The 15577-nt window shown below is 44.1% G+C and overlaps 1 protein-coding gene across 1 annotated transcript in view; it reads left to right on the plus strand.

Moving 5' to 3' along the window:
• Positions 1 to 15577, plus strand: part of LOC148028018 (kinesin-like protein KIN-UB) — a 79742-nt gene that overhangs the window by 8315 nt on the left and 55850 nt on the right. The window contains exon 2 of the mRNA XM_087689703.1: positions 9875 to 9975. Coding sequence (XP_087545829.1) covers positions 9875 to 9975 — 101 coding nt within the window. The remainder of the gene's footprint in view (positions 1 to 9874; positions 9976 to 15577) is intronic.

Genomic DNA, 15577 nt, shown 5'->3' on the forward strand with positions numbered 1-15577 from the left:
GCCCACCTCCGTGAAGGAGGCTTTACAGTCCGCACCATGGAAGAAAGCTATGGAAGCTGAGTTGGAGGCTATTGAGAGGAATGGCACTTGGTCACTCGTGCCCCGCCCCCCAAATAAGAAGGTGATTGGCGTCAAGTGGGTCTTCAAGACCAAATACCTCAGCGATGGTTCTTTGGATAAGCACAAGGCTCGCCTTGTTGCTAAAGGTTTTGCACAGCGCCCAGGGATTGACTGTCATGATACTTTTGCCCCCACAGCTCGTATGGCGACCATTAGAGCTGTTCTTGCCTTGACTGGCCATAGGAGATGGCCTGTTTACCAGTTGGATGTGAAGTCGGCCTTCCTCAATGGTGATTTGAAGGAGGAGATCTATGTTGAGCAGCCTCCTGGCTTTGGATCTTCAGATGGGAAAGTCTACAGGTTGAAGAAGGCCTTGTATGGCCTCAAGCAGGCTCCGCGTGCATGGAACGAGAAGATTGATTCGTTCGTCCAGTCTCAGTTGGGATATCGGCGTTCCAAGGCTGATCCACAACTTTATGTTCACACTTCCGAGGATGGTTGTGTGTTTTTTGTCTTATATGTTGATGATTTGATTGTCACAGGTGATGATGCACAGCAGGTCCAAGAGACGAAGTCAGCTTTACATCGGACGTTCGAGATGATGGACTTGGATCTACTCCATTTCTTTTTGGGCCATGAGATTTATCAGTCTGAGAGGGGGATCTTCATCTCTCAACAGAGATATGTACAGGAGCTCTTGGTGTCTTTTGAGATGGAGGATTGTCGAGTCCTTTCTACTCCTATGGATCCAAACTGGAAGGCCACTTCCCATTCAGCTTCTCCTATGGCGGATGCTTCCCGCTATCGTCAGTTGATTGGGTCCTTGATTTGGCTTCTCAACACTAGGGTTGATCTTTGTTTTGCTGTTGGGCTCTTGGCAGGGTTCATGAGTGAACCTAAGACGGTGCATTGGCAGGCTGCTCAGAGGATACTTCGGTATTTGAGGGGGACGTCTGATCTAGGGATTCATTATCCCGCAGGGACAGATGGTTCAGATCTAGTACTTGCAGGTTGGAGCGACTCGGATTGGGCCGGTGATGTGGACCACAGGCGGTCTACTACAGGTTACTGTTTTCCCTTGGGTGCAGGTGTTATCTCATGGAGTAGCAAGAAGCAGCCCACGGTAGCCCTTTCGTCTATTGAGGCGGAGTATCGGGCCGCGTCTTCCACCACATGTGAGGCTGTGTGGCTTCGGAGATTATTGGAGGAGCTTGGGTGCCCCCAGACTCGTCCTACTTTGCTGCAATGTGACAATGAGAGTTGCATTGCCTTGGCACGGAACCCTGTTTTTCATGCCCGGACGAAGCACATAGAGATCTAGTACCACTTCATCAGAGAAAAGCTTCTGGATGAGACCATCACTGTGGAGTACTGCAAGACAGAGGACAATCTTGCAGATTTGTTTACAAAGGCACTTCCCCAGGCTCTACTTCGGAGACATTCCAGATCCCTCAGGCTTCTCCCTGCCCCGGATCTGAGAGGGGGTGTTAGAGATCACAGCCAGGCTGGTCAGGCCAGTGCAGTCGGACTGCACAGTCGGACTGCCACGTGGCAGTCCGACCTGTGCAGGCAGTTGGCTGCATTTAATGCAGCCGACAGGATATTTTCTGGCGCCCTGTTTTTGTCCAGATTCTGGCTATAAATAGCCGACATCTCCAGCAGTCTCCTACACTTCTCTGCTCGCAGATTACAGACCGGTGACACGCGTCGATTCCGTCTCTGTTCGCAGATTTCAGACAGGAGACAATGCAGACTGCAGCGGACTTCGAGGTGAACAGCAGGTTGCATCGTCGAGGTGGAGACACGCAGTCCAGCGCACTGCGCCCGTGTATATATCTGCATATCTTTGTATTCAGCACACTTTATACAGCAGATCTTCATCTTCCACTGTCTCTCTCTCTTCTCTCTCTGCGTTCTCTCTCTCTTAGTCCTACGCTTCCGCACCGCTGCACTCTGACAACTGTCGCATACAACAGTGAGTCACTGGCTGCGTGGGCACTGGCATTGGCCCCTTTCTCCATGGGAACTTCAAGTGGTGAACTGACCAATTGAGGAGGAGGAGCCTAGAATAAATAGGCACAAATAATACCATAAAATATGTCAGGTCGGCCAGCAATAAATGCCCAATATGACCATAAAATGACACAATGAAAAATGCCTTAATAACCTAGATATTGTGCCCAAGCCTTTGCAGCTTAGACTCACACATGAGCTGATATATCTACTAATAGGTTTATGTGCATCTAGTTGTCGTGTTCTCCTCACTACACTTTGGATACTGTTGATCTTTTCTCTATGTGCTTGCTTTACTGCTTGGAACTCATGTAAACCTTGTGAGCATGTATTTTTGTTGTACTTTTCTCTCTGAAGATCTCTTACCTTTCTTCATCTTCTTTGTATCCCCCTCATGATGGCTCTTCCAACATCTCCTGATGGTTAGCATGTCAATATTCTTTACTCATCTACAAGTGTTATGTTGGAGACTTGTTATGTTCAGCTTTAGGTTTCTGTGAGGATGCTCTCTCTTGGTACTTCAGATGTTCCAGTTTCAGAGAGGGGTGCCATATCAGGGAAGAAGTCTCAGCGCTATTATTGTGGCAAGAAGGGACACCTTTGGAAGGACTACAAGACATTAGCAGCTTTACAACATCAGATGCAGATGGTGACGCAAGGTGACGATTCTCTCGGTGAGTCATCCTCTTCTCTAGGTCCAGGTTTAGGCTCCATCTATGTGGCCCTAGCGATGGTTGCAGGAGCCTCCCTTCCAAGCTGATAGTATGGGTGATGGGATCATCCCTCAACTCTCTAGTGCTAGAGAGGGAGTGTGAGCGGGTGGTGAGGTGGGGTTGGTGAATCGCCTCTATATATATATACATGTACGTAGGTTGTAGAGGGGTGGTGCTAGTGCCTTCACAGTTGGTGACTCACGTTGGTTTTGTAATGTCTCATATCTTGGTATATGGATTCCATTTCTTGAGTATTTCTTTGATTTTGAGTTCTTTGTGCAGTAATATTTTCTTTTGCAATGTTTCTCTTTCTCTTTCCTTTGTCTCTTATGTTCAATAGTCTATTACAGTAGTTTTCCATGCTTCCATCACTGCATCCACTTTTGACAAACTTTTGTAGGTGATTGTTTCAAATGTAGCTAGTTGGGCCATTTTTCTTTGAATGTAATCATGCTCCAGATATCTTATAGCATGGTTTGGAACTTGAGGTGGATATGCAAGAGAGTGAACCCCAAGCTGTACCCCAACAATGTATTCCTCCTTGTATGTCTCTTGGTTTGCACGGATTTGCTTATAAAGATTCCCTTCGAGCTAAGCTTTGTGATGAGTTGTGTCTTGTTGGTTAGGATCATGTGTCCAACGATGTTCCTTGGGTTTTTGTGGTTAAACGCCACGCTTGCTAGGACGCTCGTCCAATTCTTGGGTATGTGGCCTCTTATAATATCTCACACACCTTTCAACATAGGGGTAAAGGATTCTACTCAAAACCTCAACCTCAATTGTCTAGTGTGTCTACTATTGTATTAGTTGGTAAAGGGGCCTCAGATTTTACTTTTAGGTTTGATGCATGTGGTAGGTGGTTGCCCTCTCTGGATGTGTCTTGTGCCCAACAACATCAGTTTCCATCCCATGCTTTGATTGTTGGATTGTAGAGGGTGGATCTTGTGTACGTGATTCATAGTGAAATGTAGAGATTTCAGGTTGCTAAATTAGTGGATGCAAAAGGGAAAGTGTTGATGTAGTAGATCTTCCTCTCTTGGTTCACCATGAAACTCACCTTATGGAATGTCAAAGGGGCTTCATCGCCCAATAAGTAGTATAGGTTGTGGAGGATCGTTTTGCCAGTAATTGGGATGTTTTTTGTGCGGTGGAGCATAACTTGTTGGCCGGTTCCACCTATGTTTATAAGGACTTTACAATATCTTTTAGTGGCCGGGTTTGTCATAAATGTGGAGTTATGTTGGCTGTTTGATCTTTGCTGCAGCCTTCAGTGGTTCATTAGGATGTTTGGGATAGATTCCTGGTGGTGGAGATATGTATGAGGGGGAGGTCTTGTGGTTGGTATAGGTGTGTATGCACCTAATATAGCTCGAGATTATCGCTAGCTTTGGGAGGATTTGTAGTCTCTTTCCATGGCTCTTCAGGGGCTGGTTATGGATGATTTTAATGTTTGTGTATCTATGGAACATGTGACTTTGCCTCTCTCTATTATGGATAGCCTTGAGTATCATGCATGGGATGCTGTCGCCACCTTGGCTTTGAAACAAGACATGTGGTTGTGGTTACATTCTCACGAGTTCGATTTTACATAGCAATTTCTCCAACATTTAGAAACTTGGGCTCGATTGGATAGAATGTACATTTGCTAGAGTGATTCCTTCCTTCTTGTAGAGATTGACATGTGGTGGAGAGGCATGATGGCCTTTCAGATCACTACCCTTGGTTTTGGACATGACTCATCGGCTTGTGCATGCCTTCAAGGCCCTTCTTGCTTGCTTGTCTTTGCGTTTCAATTAGTCTTTTCTATGGCTCGTTTTTAGGGATAATGCACGTGCCTCATGCCGACAATATGGTATTTAGTATGCTTTTGTTTTTCGTGCTGAATTGCAATATATGCACTCTTTGTTGGGACATTTGCTCAGTATGCAACATGTTGGGGACACCTCTGATGATTTGGCCACATGTTCTGAATGGCTGAAATGCAGAGTTCAAGCTCTACAAGAGGAAGAATATCCTAAGTTTAAATGGCTAGCTTGTTTGGATATTTTGTATGATAATAATTGCCAGACTCATCACTTTTTTGCTTGTTTTCGTCAGAAATATGCCCAAGAGAATATTGTGCGATTGATAAATGACCAAGGGAAAAAGTTTGTTGAGCCCACATCCATCATTCAGATGCGCCTTGAATATTATATTTCTTTGTTGGGTCCACAAGAAGTTCTTTTTGATTTTATTCTTTCTGCTCAATGGTACATTTTTGACTTAGTTCAAAATCAGGTCAAGCCTGAATGGAGAGAATTGATGGAAGTTGAAACCAGCCTTCCTTCTTGGAATGGGTGGTGATAACCTGATTTAAGAGTTAATTACAGCAATAAATAAATGCACATTAAATGAAATACACACTTTACCATAACATTCTTGGACAGTAGACACCCTGTTGGCCCCAAAATTGGCGCCCCTTGCGGTATTTCTTTAGTTTTCATTCAATTCGAAGGAATACAACTCAAGATTCTTCAACCTCCTCCTGCTAACCAATTGCTCTGGGTGTCATAAATGACCAGCAAGCCTTTTGGGTCATTTGCCCCTTGATTCACCCAGGACTTCTTCTCCAATTTGACCCTTAGCTGGCCAAATGCTGCCAAATCAATTCGGATGGGCTGGCTCCTGAAATCCCTTGATAATCTTTAATTATCAACTGCTGATTTCAGTCCCTTGAGCCTTCAATCTCTGGCACGGATCCCAAGGTGGCTGCTAAACCCTAATTTCTGCTGTAAATTAGGGTTTACTGCAGAAATTATAGATCAGCCCACAAAAAATGACTAAGATCTCCTCTGAATGGCTGAGAATTGCTGAGAATGGCTGAGCATAGGCTGAAGGAGATGAGAGAATGCTATAGAGAGAGAAAGTTCTGAGATTTGTCACGAAGAACTGATCAAAATCAGCTGCTGCCCTGCTGTACCAGCCCCAAACGGATGCACCAACAACAATAGGAGCATCAAAGAGTGTGATCTTCAGAAGAAAGTGCATCAGCAGCAATTGCCAGCTTCCCAAGGTCAAAAATATGCAATCTCCATCACCAAAATGGTCTCCAATGGCTGGGAAATGGCCCCAAAAGCTGGCAGCAACAGTCCAATACCTCTTTCCAACAGCTCCAAAATGAAAAAAAACGAGATTTCCCTCTCCCTTCAGCCCTATTTAACCTTTCCCCCACTTGCATGGAAAAGTTTTGCCAAGTGGCAGCTTTCTTAATCCATTTTCAGCAATTTCCAGCCATTTAATTAATTTTCAGCCCTTGATTCATGTCTAGAAAATTGACATTGCCCATCCAAAAATTAATTGGCTAGGCCATTTGCAACCCAAAGTGATCCCATGCATTAATTGACCCTTGGACAAGCATTAATCCATTAATTAATGCCTAGTCCCTAGTATCACCATTGACACTTAATGGCCAATTAATGGTCCTAGGGGCAAACTGACACCAAAATTCACCTAGAATCTAACAAGTGTAACTTGTTACAACTTTTGCCTTTGACACCCATCTTTTTCATAGGGTCCTTCGGCCTTCAACTGTGAAAAAGTAGCTTGCACCTCACATGTGCATCTTTTAATTGCACATTTGATTAATCCTTTAATCAAATGTCAATCAAACATAAGCAAAGCATCAAATTTTCACGTCCTCGTGACAGAAGTAGATATCACAGAGGAAGAAGTGGAGGAAGTGCTATGCCATTTAGCCCATAGGAAAAGTTTGGGTTGGCATGGCCTCTCTAATGAACTATTTTCAGCCAATTTGGTATAACTTAAGGACCTATTGACATGCCTTTGTCAGCACGTTTGGAGATTCAGAATGATGCTTGCAGATTTGAAAATTGCCGATATTCGATTGTTGTCAAAGGTTCCTTCCCCATCCACTTTAAAGCAGATTCAGAACGATGATTGCAAATTAAGGTTCCTTCCCCATCCACTTTAAAGCAATGGAGGCCCATTTCGGTTATGAGTTCATTATATAAAATATTTTCCAAAGTCATTCCAAATAGATTGCAAAAAGTGTTTTCATAGCTAATTCATCGTTGTGAGTATGGGTTTATTAAGGGACGAAACATCATGCATAATATTTTGAATGTTCAAATGGGGATTGATTATGCCAAAGGCTTTGGCCAACAAGTAATTGTGATTGAGTTAGATATTGAAAAGGCTTTTGATTGTGTTAGCTGGTCCTTTATGTGGCAAGTGATGTCTACCATGGGCTTCGGCCCTCGCATGAGTTCTCTTATCAATACTATCAGTTAGGATGCAGTGGTACATGTTGCGCTTATTCATGGAGGAGTCACAAAAGAGATTGCTTTATCTCGTTCTCTTCATCAAGGATGCTTGCTCGGTCCTTTATTCTTTGCATTAGTCACTCACCCCATACTTTCTTTGCTGGATCGGCTAGTCGAGGATGGGGAGATTGTTGGTTTATCTCTTTCCAGTGGTTCTTAAATTTTGGGTCAATCTTTGGTAGATGATTTCTTTATGTTTCTCAAGGTTGATCGAACTAATGCCAATTGGGCAGTGGCTGTTTGGACTTTGGAATTTGTTTGGTTTGGCCTTGTGCCTTCATATTAATGCTCAAAAATCAATATCGATCTCTTGTACGGAGACAGATTTGCAAAAATTGGGTTGGCAGGGAGCTGTGGTTTCCAGAGGAGATATTCCACAACAGTTGGGATGTCCCATTCGTGTGGGAGTCCCTTCCTAAGCACTACTTGATTGGATGTCGTCCAGAATTCATGATAGGTTTATGTATTGGAAATCCCAAGGTTGGCCCCTTCATTTGCAGCTCAAAGTGGCACAATCTATCATGATTAGATCTATCATGATTAGTATGGTCTCTTATTTCTTACCCCTTCTTTCTTGGACTATGAAGTCTCTCTTGGAATTGGTGCAGGCTATTTGTTTTATGTTATGGAAAAAGAAAGGTAACTATTTGGGTTAGGTGTGGATATGTTGGCGATATATTACTACTCCAAAATGATTGGGAGGAGTTACTTCATTGGATGTTAATCTTCACATGATAGCTCTGAGAAAGGCACTTTTGCAAGCCCTTTGCATGCAGAGTCATCCTTGGACCGATGTTGCAAAATTCTTTATCGAGGAGACTGGTATCTCCCTTGATCGCATGGTTATGTGGCATCTCGGTGGCATGTGCTGAATTCTATGTGGCCTTTTAAATGTTCACAGTTATTTCTTTAGACTCATTTGATTGCCTCTTGGCAAGAGATACTTCGCTTTACAGTTTGGTGCCCTCCTAATCTCTGAAAGGAGGCTAATTTTTTATAGGCAGAAGTGTTGGCTACTTCTAGGTTGCTTCATTGGCTAGATAAAGACTTGTAGCGAGATAAATTAATCAGATGGCTTGATTGGTATAGGTACATGATGCTATCATTCTTAGCTAGCCCTGTATGTATTCTTTTCGGTGCATACGCTGGCACTTTTGGGTGCCTAGAGGTCATAGCCAGATTTGGTCGACCTTGTAGGACCACCTTCAGTTGTATAATCTATTGCTTGCTTTTTAGCCTGTTGCATTGTGGCAGGATTGAAGGATTGGATGTTTGTGAAGCCTGATGATTTTTAGAAAAGGTTAGCTAATCAAATCTATCACAAGATGGTAGAGGAAAAGCGATAAGTCATTGAGAAAGCAAATAAAGTTTGGCATGTCTAGGATAGTAGAGAGAAGTGGCAGGATAGATTTAGTTGTGGAGGTCCAAGATTCCTTATGAGGGAAAAGTCTTTGTGTGGAGGCTACTCATCGGTGGTCTTCCTATTGGGGATGTTCTATGTGCCCGCAAGATCTTGTGGTGCCATTGTATCTTTTTACTACTAGTGATGAGACATTGATTCACCTGTTCATTTCTTGCCCTTTTGGAAGATAGTTTTGGAGCTTTGTTTCCAGTGTGTGGACCTCGACCACTCGTTAGCAGTGGACGCCCATCTGTTCTTGGGTCTTGGGCAAGATGCCTTCGAAGTTCTCTGTCTTCTTTGCAATCAGATTATGCTCGCCTTTTCCAATTTCTTAGATTGTCAGCTCTATGGCACATTTGGCATATCTATAATGCCTTTATTTTCGACTCAGCCTCGGGTATTCATGGTCGTGTGGCCCGTGTTCGAGGATTACTCTTATGGTAGATTTTTTCCATGATTTTAGTAGATGTGGTCCTCCTTGATGTGGCTGCTCCTTGGATGGATATTGTTCGTGCTACTTGAATGCTGCAGCCCACATGATATTTTTGTGTTGTTTTGTAGTAGAAGACCCTTCATAAATATTTTAATTCCTTAATTCAAACTTCTTCATGGAAAAAAAAAAGAGAGAGTGGATGAGGGAGGGACTTTCATGTGCCTAGAGGGTACTGTGATCTATGGCCAACAATTTCATTCTTTGCTTGTTTGGGAAGTGTCATGGAACACCCTTGGCAGGATTTGAATACTAACTATCGCTTGATCCAAGGGCGAGCATTTGCAAATAAGATATATCATTGCTTATAGAGGAGCATGCATGGTTAATGGATAAGGACAAATTATATGGGGTCTCACATAATTCTTGTAGCAAGTATGACTCCCATGACAAACGTTTTCTAGTTGGGATGGCTTGGGGTGGGGTGGGGCGGGCTGAGTCTAGAAGGCGGGATGAATTAGGCCAAGAGAGGGAAGATGGGTTGGATTTGGGACAGGGATAAGGCAGGGGAAGAGGGTGTAGAGGGTGGCACTGCTGGGACGAAGAGTGTGGCTGGGGTGGGATGCTGGGAGAGGACGGGAGTGCTGGGGGTGGGGGCAGAGGATGGGGCAAGGTGCTGAGAGAGAGAGAGAGAGAGAGAGAGAGAGAGAGAGAGAGAGATGTTTCATTGGCAGTTCTGTACCCATGGAGGGGGCTTACTACAAGGGAATGTCTCTCTCTCTGGCATGCTGTGGTCTCTTCAGTTTCTTTACCTGAATGTAGGAGTCTTTTACATTACGCACACCATAATTAATATAATTACTTGTGAAAAATTTTGTGAGAAACAAACTTCATTTAGTGTGTTTGATCTTTTGTTTCTATAATTTTTGAGCAGAAATGGCAAGAGTACGTGTGGCTGTGAGATTACGTCCCAGAAATGCTGAAGAGCAGATAGCAGATGCTGACTTTGCAGATTGTGTGGAATTGCAGCCAGAGGTTTGCTATTTCTTTATATCTGTTACGAAATTTCTTTTGTAGACCTAGCACTATGTCAAATGGAAGTGACCATGCACATGCACGCATTCAGGCAGATGCAACAGCATAGTGGGGGTTTAATTTTTGCACCACCAAATGATACAAACATGTCTGGACACTTTATGGAAAAAAAAACTTGTCTAGATCCATATAGCCACAGGCACAGCAGAATCCAGATTGATCTGTATATGTGAGCACCTGAAGGTTCATGTACATTCCGATTCTTGAACCATCAACAACTTGTTGAAATTGTTTTTAATGAAGTTTCTTGAAAGATTTAAGTTAGCAATCGAATGCAGCTAGTTTGATATATTTTTCGCTGCAGCAAGCCCCTGGACTATGATCGAAAGAGCGGTTGTTTTATTTTCTACATAATCATGCCATGTTTGGATTTGACTTGTGGATGGTCGTGTACTTGTTAGAAGTAGTGACTTTTAGGGCATGTGCACTTATGAGCTGACTCACAGCCTAGGTAGAGATGGGCGTTTTCCTGGCCTCTTCAGGTGGGAGACAATTCTGTATTCTTCTTTGTGCTTGTGCCAGCTTTCCTTTAGTGGATGGGTGGTAATTCCCTGATTACAACTTAATTACAGCACTAAGCATTTATTGCAAAATTGAAAATACAAATTTACCTACTAATCTTTGGACAACGGACACCTGGTTGGCCCCAAAAGTGGTGCCCCTTTCGGTGGATTCTCCTAATCCCCCTTTGCAATCCAAACTCTCCTTGCTGTCCAAAGTGACCGGCAAGTCTTCAAACCGATTTGCCCCTTGATTCTGGCAATTCATTGGCCTTCGCTCACTTTGAGATGAGTGAAAATGCCCCAAATTTGATGGCTGGCTGGTTCTCCACCTGGTTTTAGATGAAAATCACCTTTAGCCTTGAATAATTCAGGACTTGGGAGTCTTCAATGTTTGGCATGCTTTTCAAGGCAGCTGGTAATTGCTGTAAATTGGGGTTAATTTTCAGTCTAAAATTAATGAAAATTAATAGAATAATTATTTCGGTGGCCAAAAAGGTAGTCTAACTAGCTAGTTATAAATTAGCTAGGCAACTTCATCTCCCAAGTGTCCTTGTGTCATTTTGACCATTTGATCGACGATCAATATCATTATATGCCACATCTCTAGTGTCACCAAAATTGACACTTATAGCCAAGTAAATGACTTAGGCCAATAATTGACACGATATACCACCTAGTTGTTAGAGTGAAGCAATGCGGAAGCGAATGATCGAGACAAAGAGTGAATAGAGAGAGAAGAGAGAGAGAGAGAGGAAGAGACAGTGAAACACAGAAATCTACAGTGAAGAATGTTGTATAAGGATGTAGAATTATACACGGGTGCAGAGAGAATATCTGCATATGTCTCCACCTCGAAGATCTCGGTCTTTGTCATCCTTGAGGGCAATCTCCGTGGTCTGCAGCTTGAAATCTGTGAGAGACAATTGATTGAGACTGTTGAATATTTATAGGCTGAAAATAACGACCTGAAATAATCAGGTCGGCTGCAATTATAATGCAGCCAACTGTTGGAGTCCAACTGTTGCCATGTGGCAGCTAGTCGATTGCCAACCACGTGGCACCTGCTTGCGTGGCCCTGCGCGTCCAGGTGACGGCTCTAACACCCCTAGCAAACAGAGGGATCTGGAATGTCGGCAAACTAGAGCTTGGGGAAGTGCCTTCGCAAACAAATCTGCAAGGTTGTCTTCGGTCTTATAGTATTCCACATCGATGGTCTCATCCAAAAGCTTCTCCCTAATGAAGTGATACTGGATCTCTATGTGCTTCATTTGGGCATGAAATCCGAGATTTCCTGCCAAGGCAATGCAACTCTCATTGTCGCACTGTAGAATCGTAGGACGAGTTTGGGGGTAGCAAGCTCCTCCAACAATTGTCAAAGCCACATAGTCTCACATGTGGTTGAAGACACGGCTTGATACTTTGCCTCAGTTGAAGATAGGGCTAGCATGGGCTGCTTTCTGCTACTCCAGGAGATAGCATTAGCACACAAGGTAAAACAATAACCTATAGTAGATTGCCTTTGGTCCACATTGCTAGCCCAATTCGAATCACTCTAACATGCAAGAACAAGATTGGAAGTGCCTGTACCTGTTGGATAGGAAATCCCTAGGTCTGAGGTTTCCCTCAGAAACCGTAGTATTCTCTGAGCAGCCTGTCAATGTACCTGTTGAGGTGCACTCGTGAACCCAACCAAGAGACCTACAACAAAACATAGATCAACCCATATGTTGAGGAGCCAAAGCAATGATCTAGTCAACTAACAGTAGTGGGTAGCATCCGTCAAAGGAGAGTTTGAGTGTGAAGTGGCCAAAGGAGCCAAAGCAATGATCTAGTCAACTAACAGTAGTGGGTAGCATCCGCCAAAGGAGAGTTTGAGTGTGAAGTGGCCTTCCAGTTCTGATCCGTAGGAGTAAAAATGGACCAACAATCCTCCATCTCAAAAGTCACCAAGAGCTCCTGTACATATCTTTGTTGAGAGATGAAAATCCCCCTCTAAGTTTGATAAATCTTGTGGCCCAAAAAGAAATGGAGAAGTCCTAAATCTGTCATCTCGAACTTCTAATGTGAGATTGCCCGCATCTCTTTGACCTTTGGGACATGGTGACCTATAACAATTGAGTCATTAACATACAAAACAAACAACACACGACCACCCTCGGAAGTGTGTACATAAAGTTGCAGATCGGCCCTAGAGCGCCGATAGTCCAATTTTGCTTGGTGAAACGAGTCAATCTTCGCGTTCCAAGCATGCGGAGTCTGCTTCAGGCCATACAAGGCCTTCTTCAACCTGTAAATCTTCCCATCTGAGGAACCAAAGCCAGGAGGCTGCTTTACATAGATCTTCTCCTTTAAATCACCGTTCAAGAAAGCCGACTTGGCATCCAATTGAAAGACGAGCATCTCCTATGGTCAATCAAGGCAAGAACAACACGGATAGTCGCCATATGAGCAGTAGGGGTAAAAGTATCATGGAAATCAACACCTGGGCACTATGCAAAACCTTTAGCAACAAGGCGAGCCTTGTGCTTGTCCAAAGAGCCATCACTGTGGTACTTGTTCTTGAAGACCCATTTGACACCAATCACCTTCTTATGAGAGGGACGAGGCACAAGGTACCAAGTACCATTCCGCTCAATAGCCTCCAACTTGGCTTCCATTGCTTTCCGCCAATGATCAGACTATAAAGCCTCCTTTACGGAGGTACGCTCTCCATCCTACATAATACGGGACATCAAACAATAGTTAGAGCAAACAAGCTCCATAATATGTGCCTGGTGCCTCTGTGATCTCCACGGTCCATCCTGCGGTTGCCACTCACAACGGAGGACCAATTGGTAAACTCGGTGGTGGTTAGGAAGTAGGTTTCTCATTCGAAGAAGAGTCCTCAAGAGACAGAGGCTTGAGAGGAACAGTCGCTGGGGCCTAGCTATCATCGGGATTTCCAAGAACAAGGTGGTCCTCACCCCTCTTTGGGACTTGAACCTCCATGAACCGAACGTTATGACTCATGTGGACAGCTTGCTTAACAGGATCATACAATTGATAGCCTTGAGATTACAAGCTATAGCCCACAAACACTTGTCTTCTGGAAGCCGCTTCAAATTTGTCACGCTATGTCTTCGGAATGTGAACATAAGCATCACACCCAAAAACCCTGAAATAAGAAACATTGGGCTTTGACCCAAAGTACGTCTCACAAGGAGTCATATCAACAACAGCGGAAGTAGGGGAATGATTAAGGACGTGAATTGCAATAGCCACAACGTCAGCCCATAGATGCAGAGGTGTCTTACGATGCGCCATCATGGTACGGGCCATCTTGATCACACAACGATTCTTCTGCTCCAAGATGCCATTGTCCTAAGGGGTGTTTGTATTGGCAAACTCTTGGTGAATACCAGAGTCTGCATAAAATCAAGTAAACTCATTAGAAACAAATTCTCGGCCCTTGTCCGATTGTAAGGTCTTCAGCATCTGCCCGATCGGTTCTCCTTAAAGAGCAGCCAATCTTTAAAGTTGGAGAAAGCCTCTGACTTCAGCTTCAAAAAATAGGCCCATATCATCTTGCTGTAATCATCTACAATGAGCATGAAATACAAGCTCCCTCGAAGGGATTCCGTTCTCATCGGTCCACAAAGATCAGTAGAAACAAGCTCCAAGGGTGCTGAAGACCGCCTCGAAGCCTTGCTGGGAACATCACGAGTCTGCTTCCCACGGATGCAGGATACACAAGGTGGTTGACTCACCACAATATCTGGCAAACCTCGAACAAATTGGTCCTTAGACACCTTTCGAAGGTAATCATTATTGAGGTGGCCAAATTGAGCATGCCAATGCTCTTGGTCTGGGTTTGAGAGGTAAGAAGAAGGGAAGTCAAGGTAGAAGAAGACCGCAACTTGTAGACTCCATTCTCCTCATAAACTGAAGAAAGAACGTGTCTCGATCCTTGATCAAGTATTCGAAAAGAATCCACGTCAAATTCAATCAAAAGGCCGAGGGCACAAATCTTGTGCATCGAGAGAAGACGATACCCCAAAGGCGGCACATAAAGTACCTTAGATGCATGGGCACCACTACTTCCATTTGGAATTAGATGCATGTTGCCTCATCCCTGAATATGAATAGACGAACTATCACTGATGAGAATTTGACCATGAGAAGTGGGCGCCCACACACTGGGGCACCACCCTAGACAGCTTATGCCGAATAAATAGGTAGTCACTTCATTTACTCACCACCACGTGCTTCGGTCGCCACCCCACTTCAATCATTTTTCACCCCTCTTCTTCTGTCACTTCGACACTCTTCTCTCCCCATGCCATTGCTCCCCACACCCTATTGGAGGACATCACAGTTTGTGGCCTTTTTCCACCATCTCTTGCTTGGCGTCATCTCTCCCACATCTGGCGGCAGGTTCTTCTTGCGTTTTGCATCTCTAGAGCATCTCCACCAGCATGTGTCATCTTCTTCCCATCTGGTGTCACCTTGGTATCTACGTTTGGTAGTTTGGAGGGCTTCACACATCTTGGTGTCATCATTCTCCATCTTGGCGGCAGGTTTCCTACACAGGTGTCAGTCTCTACTTGTTGGCGTCAGCATCTATCTTTGAAAATTTGGCAGTCAGCAGGCATGTGGCATTTGCATTTTGCATCTTGGCTCACTTCCTAGCGTTTGAGGACGGCTGTTCGCTCGCTCGACAACTGGTGATAATCTTCTTTATCTCCGATGGCATCAAAGGACTGTGGTTCACTCCTTGACAACTATCCTTCACATAGAGTAACTAAAGCGACAATCAGAGGGTCGAAGTCAATTTGAAAAATGTTGGTTTGAAAACCGTGTTACAATGGCGGAAGTAGGAGCCCAGATTATGACGGTCTCAGAGGAGTGATTGGCCAAATGGTGGTCTCAAAGAGATCTAACCTATGGGCTGCCGACTTCCCTTCGAGTACTGATTGCCATTCGGGGTATGGACTTAGCCGGAACTAGCCACAAAAACTCTCTGGTTGATAAGTTTCTCATTGAGAAGGAGCTACATGTTG

This window comes from Lygodium microphyllum, chromosome 12 (genome assembly GCF_053477565.2).
Source record: "Lygodium microphyllum isolate KBCC chromosome 12, Lygodium_microphyllum_v1.1.10, whole genome shotgun sequence".
Classification (NCBI taxonomy): domain Eukaryota; kingdom Viridiplantae; phylum Streptophyta; class Polypodiopsida; order Schizaeales; family Lygodiaceae; genus Lygodium; species Lygodium microphyllum.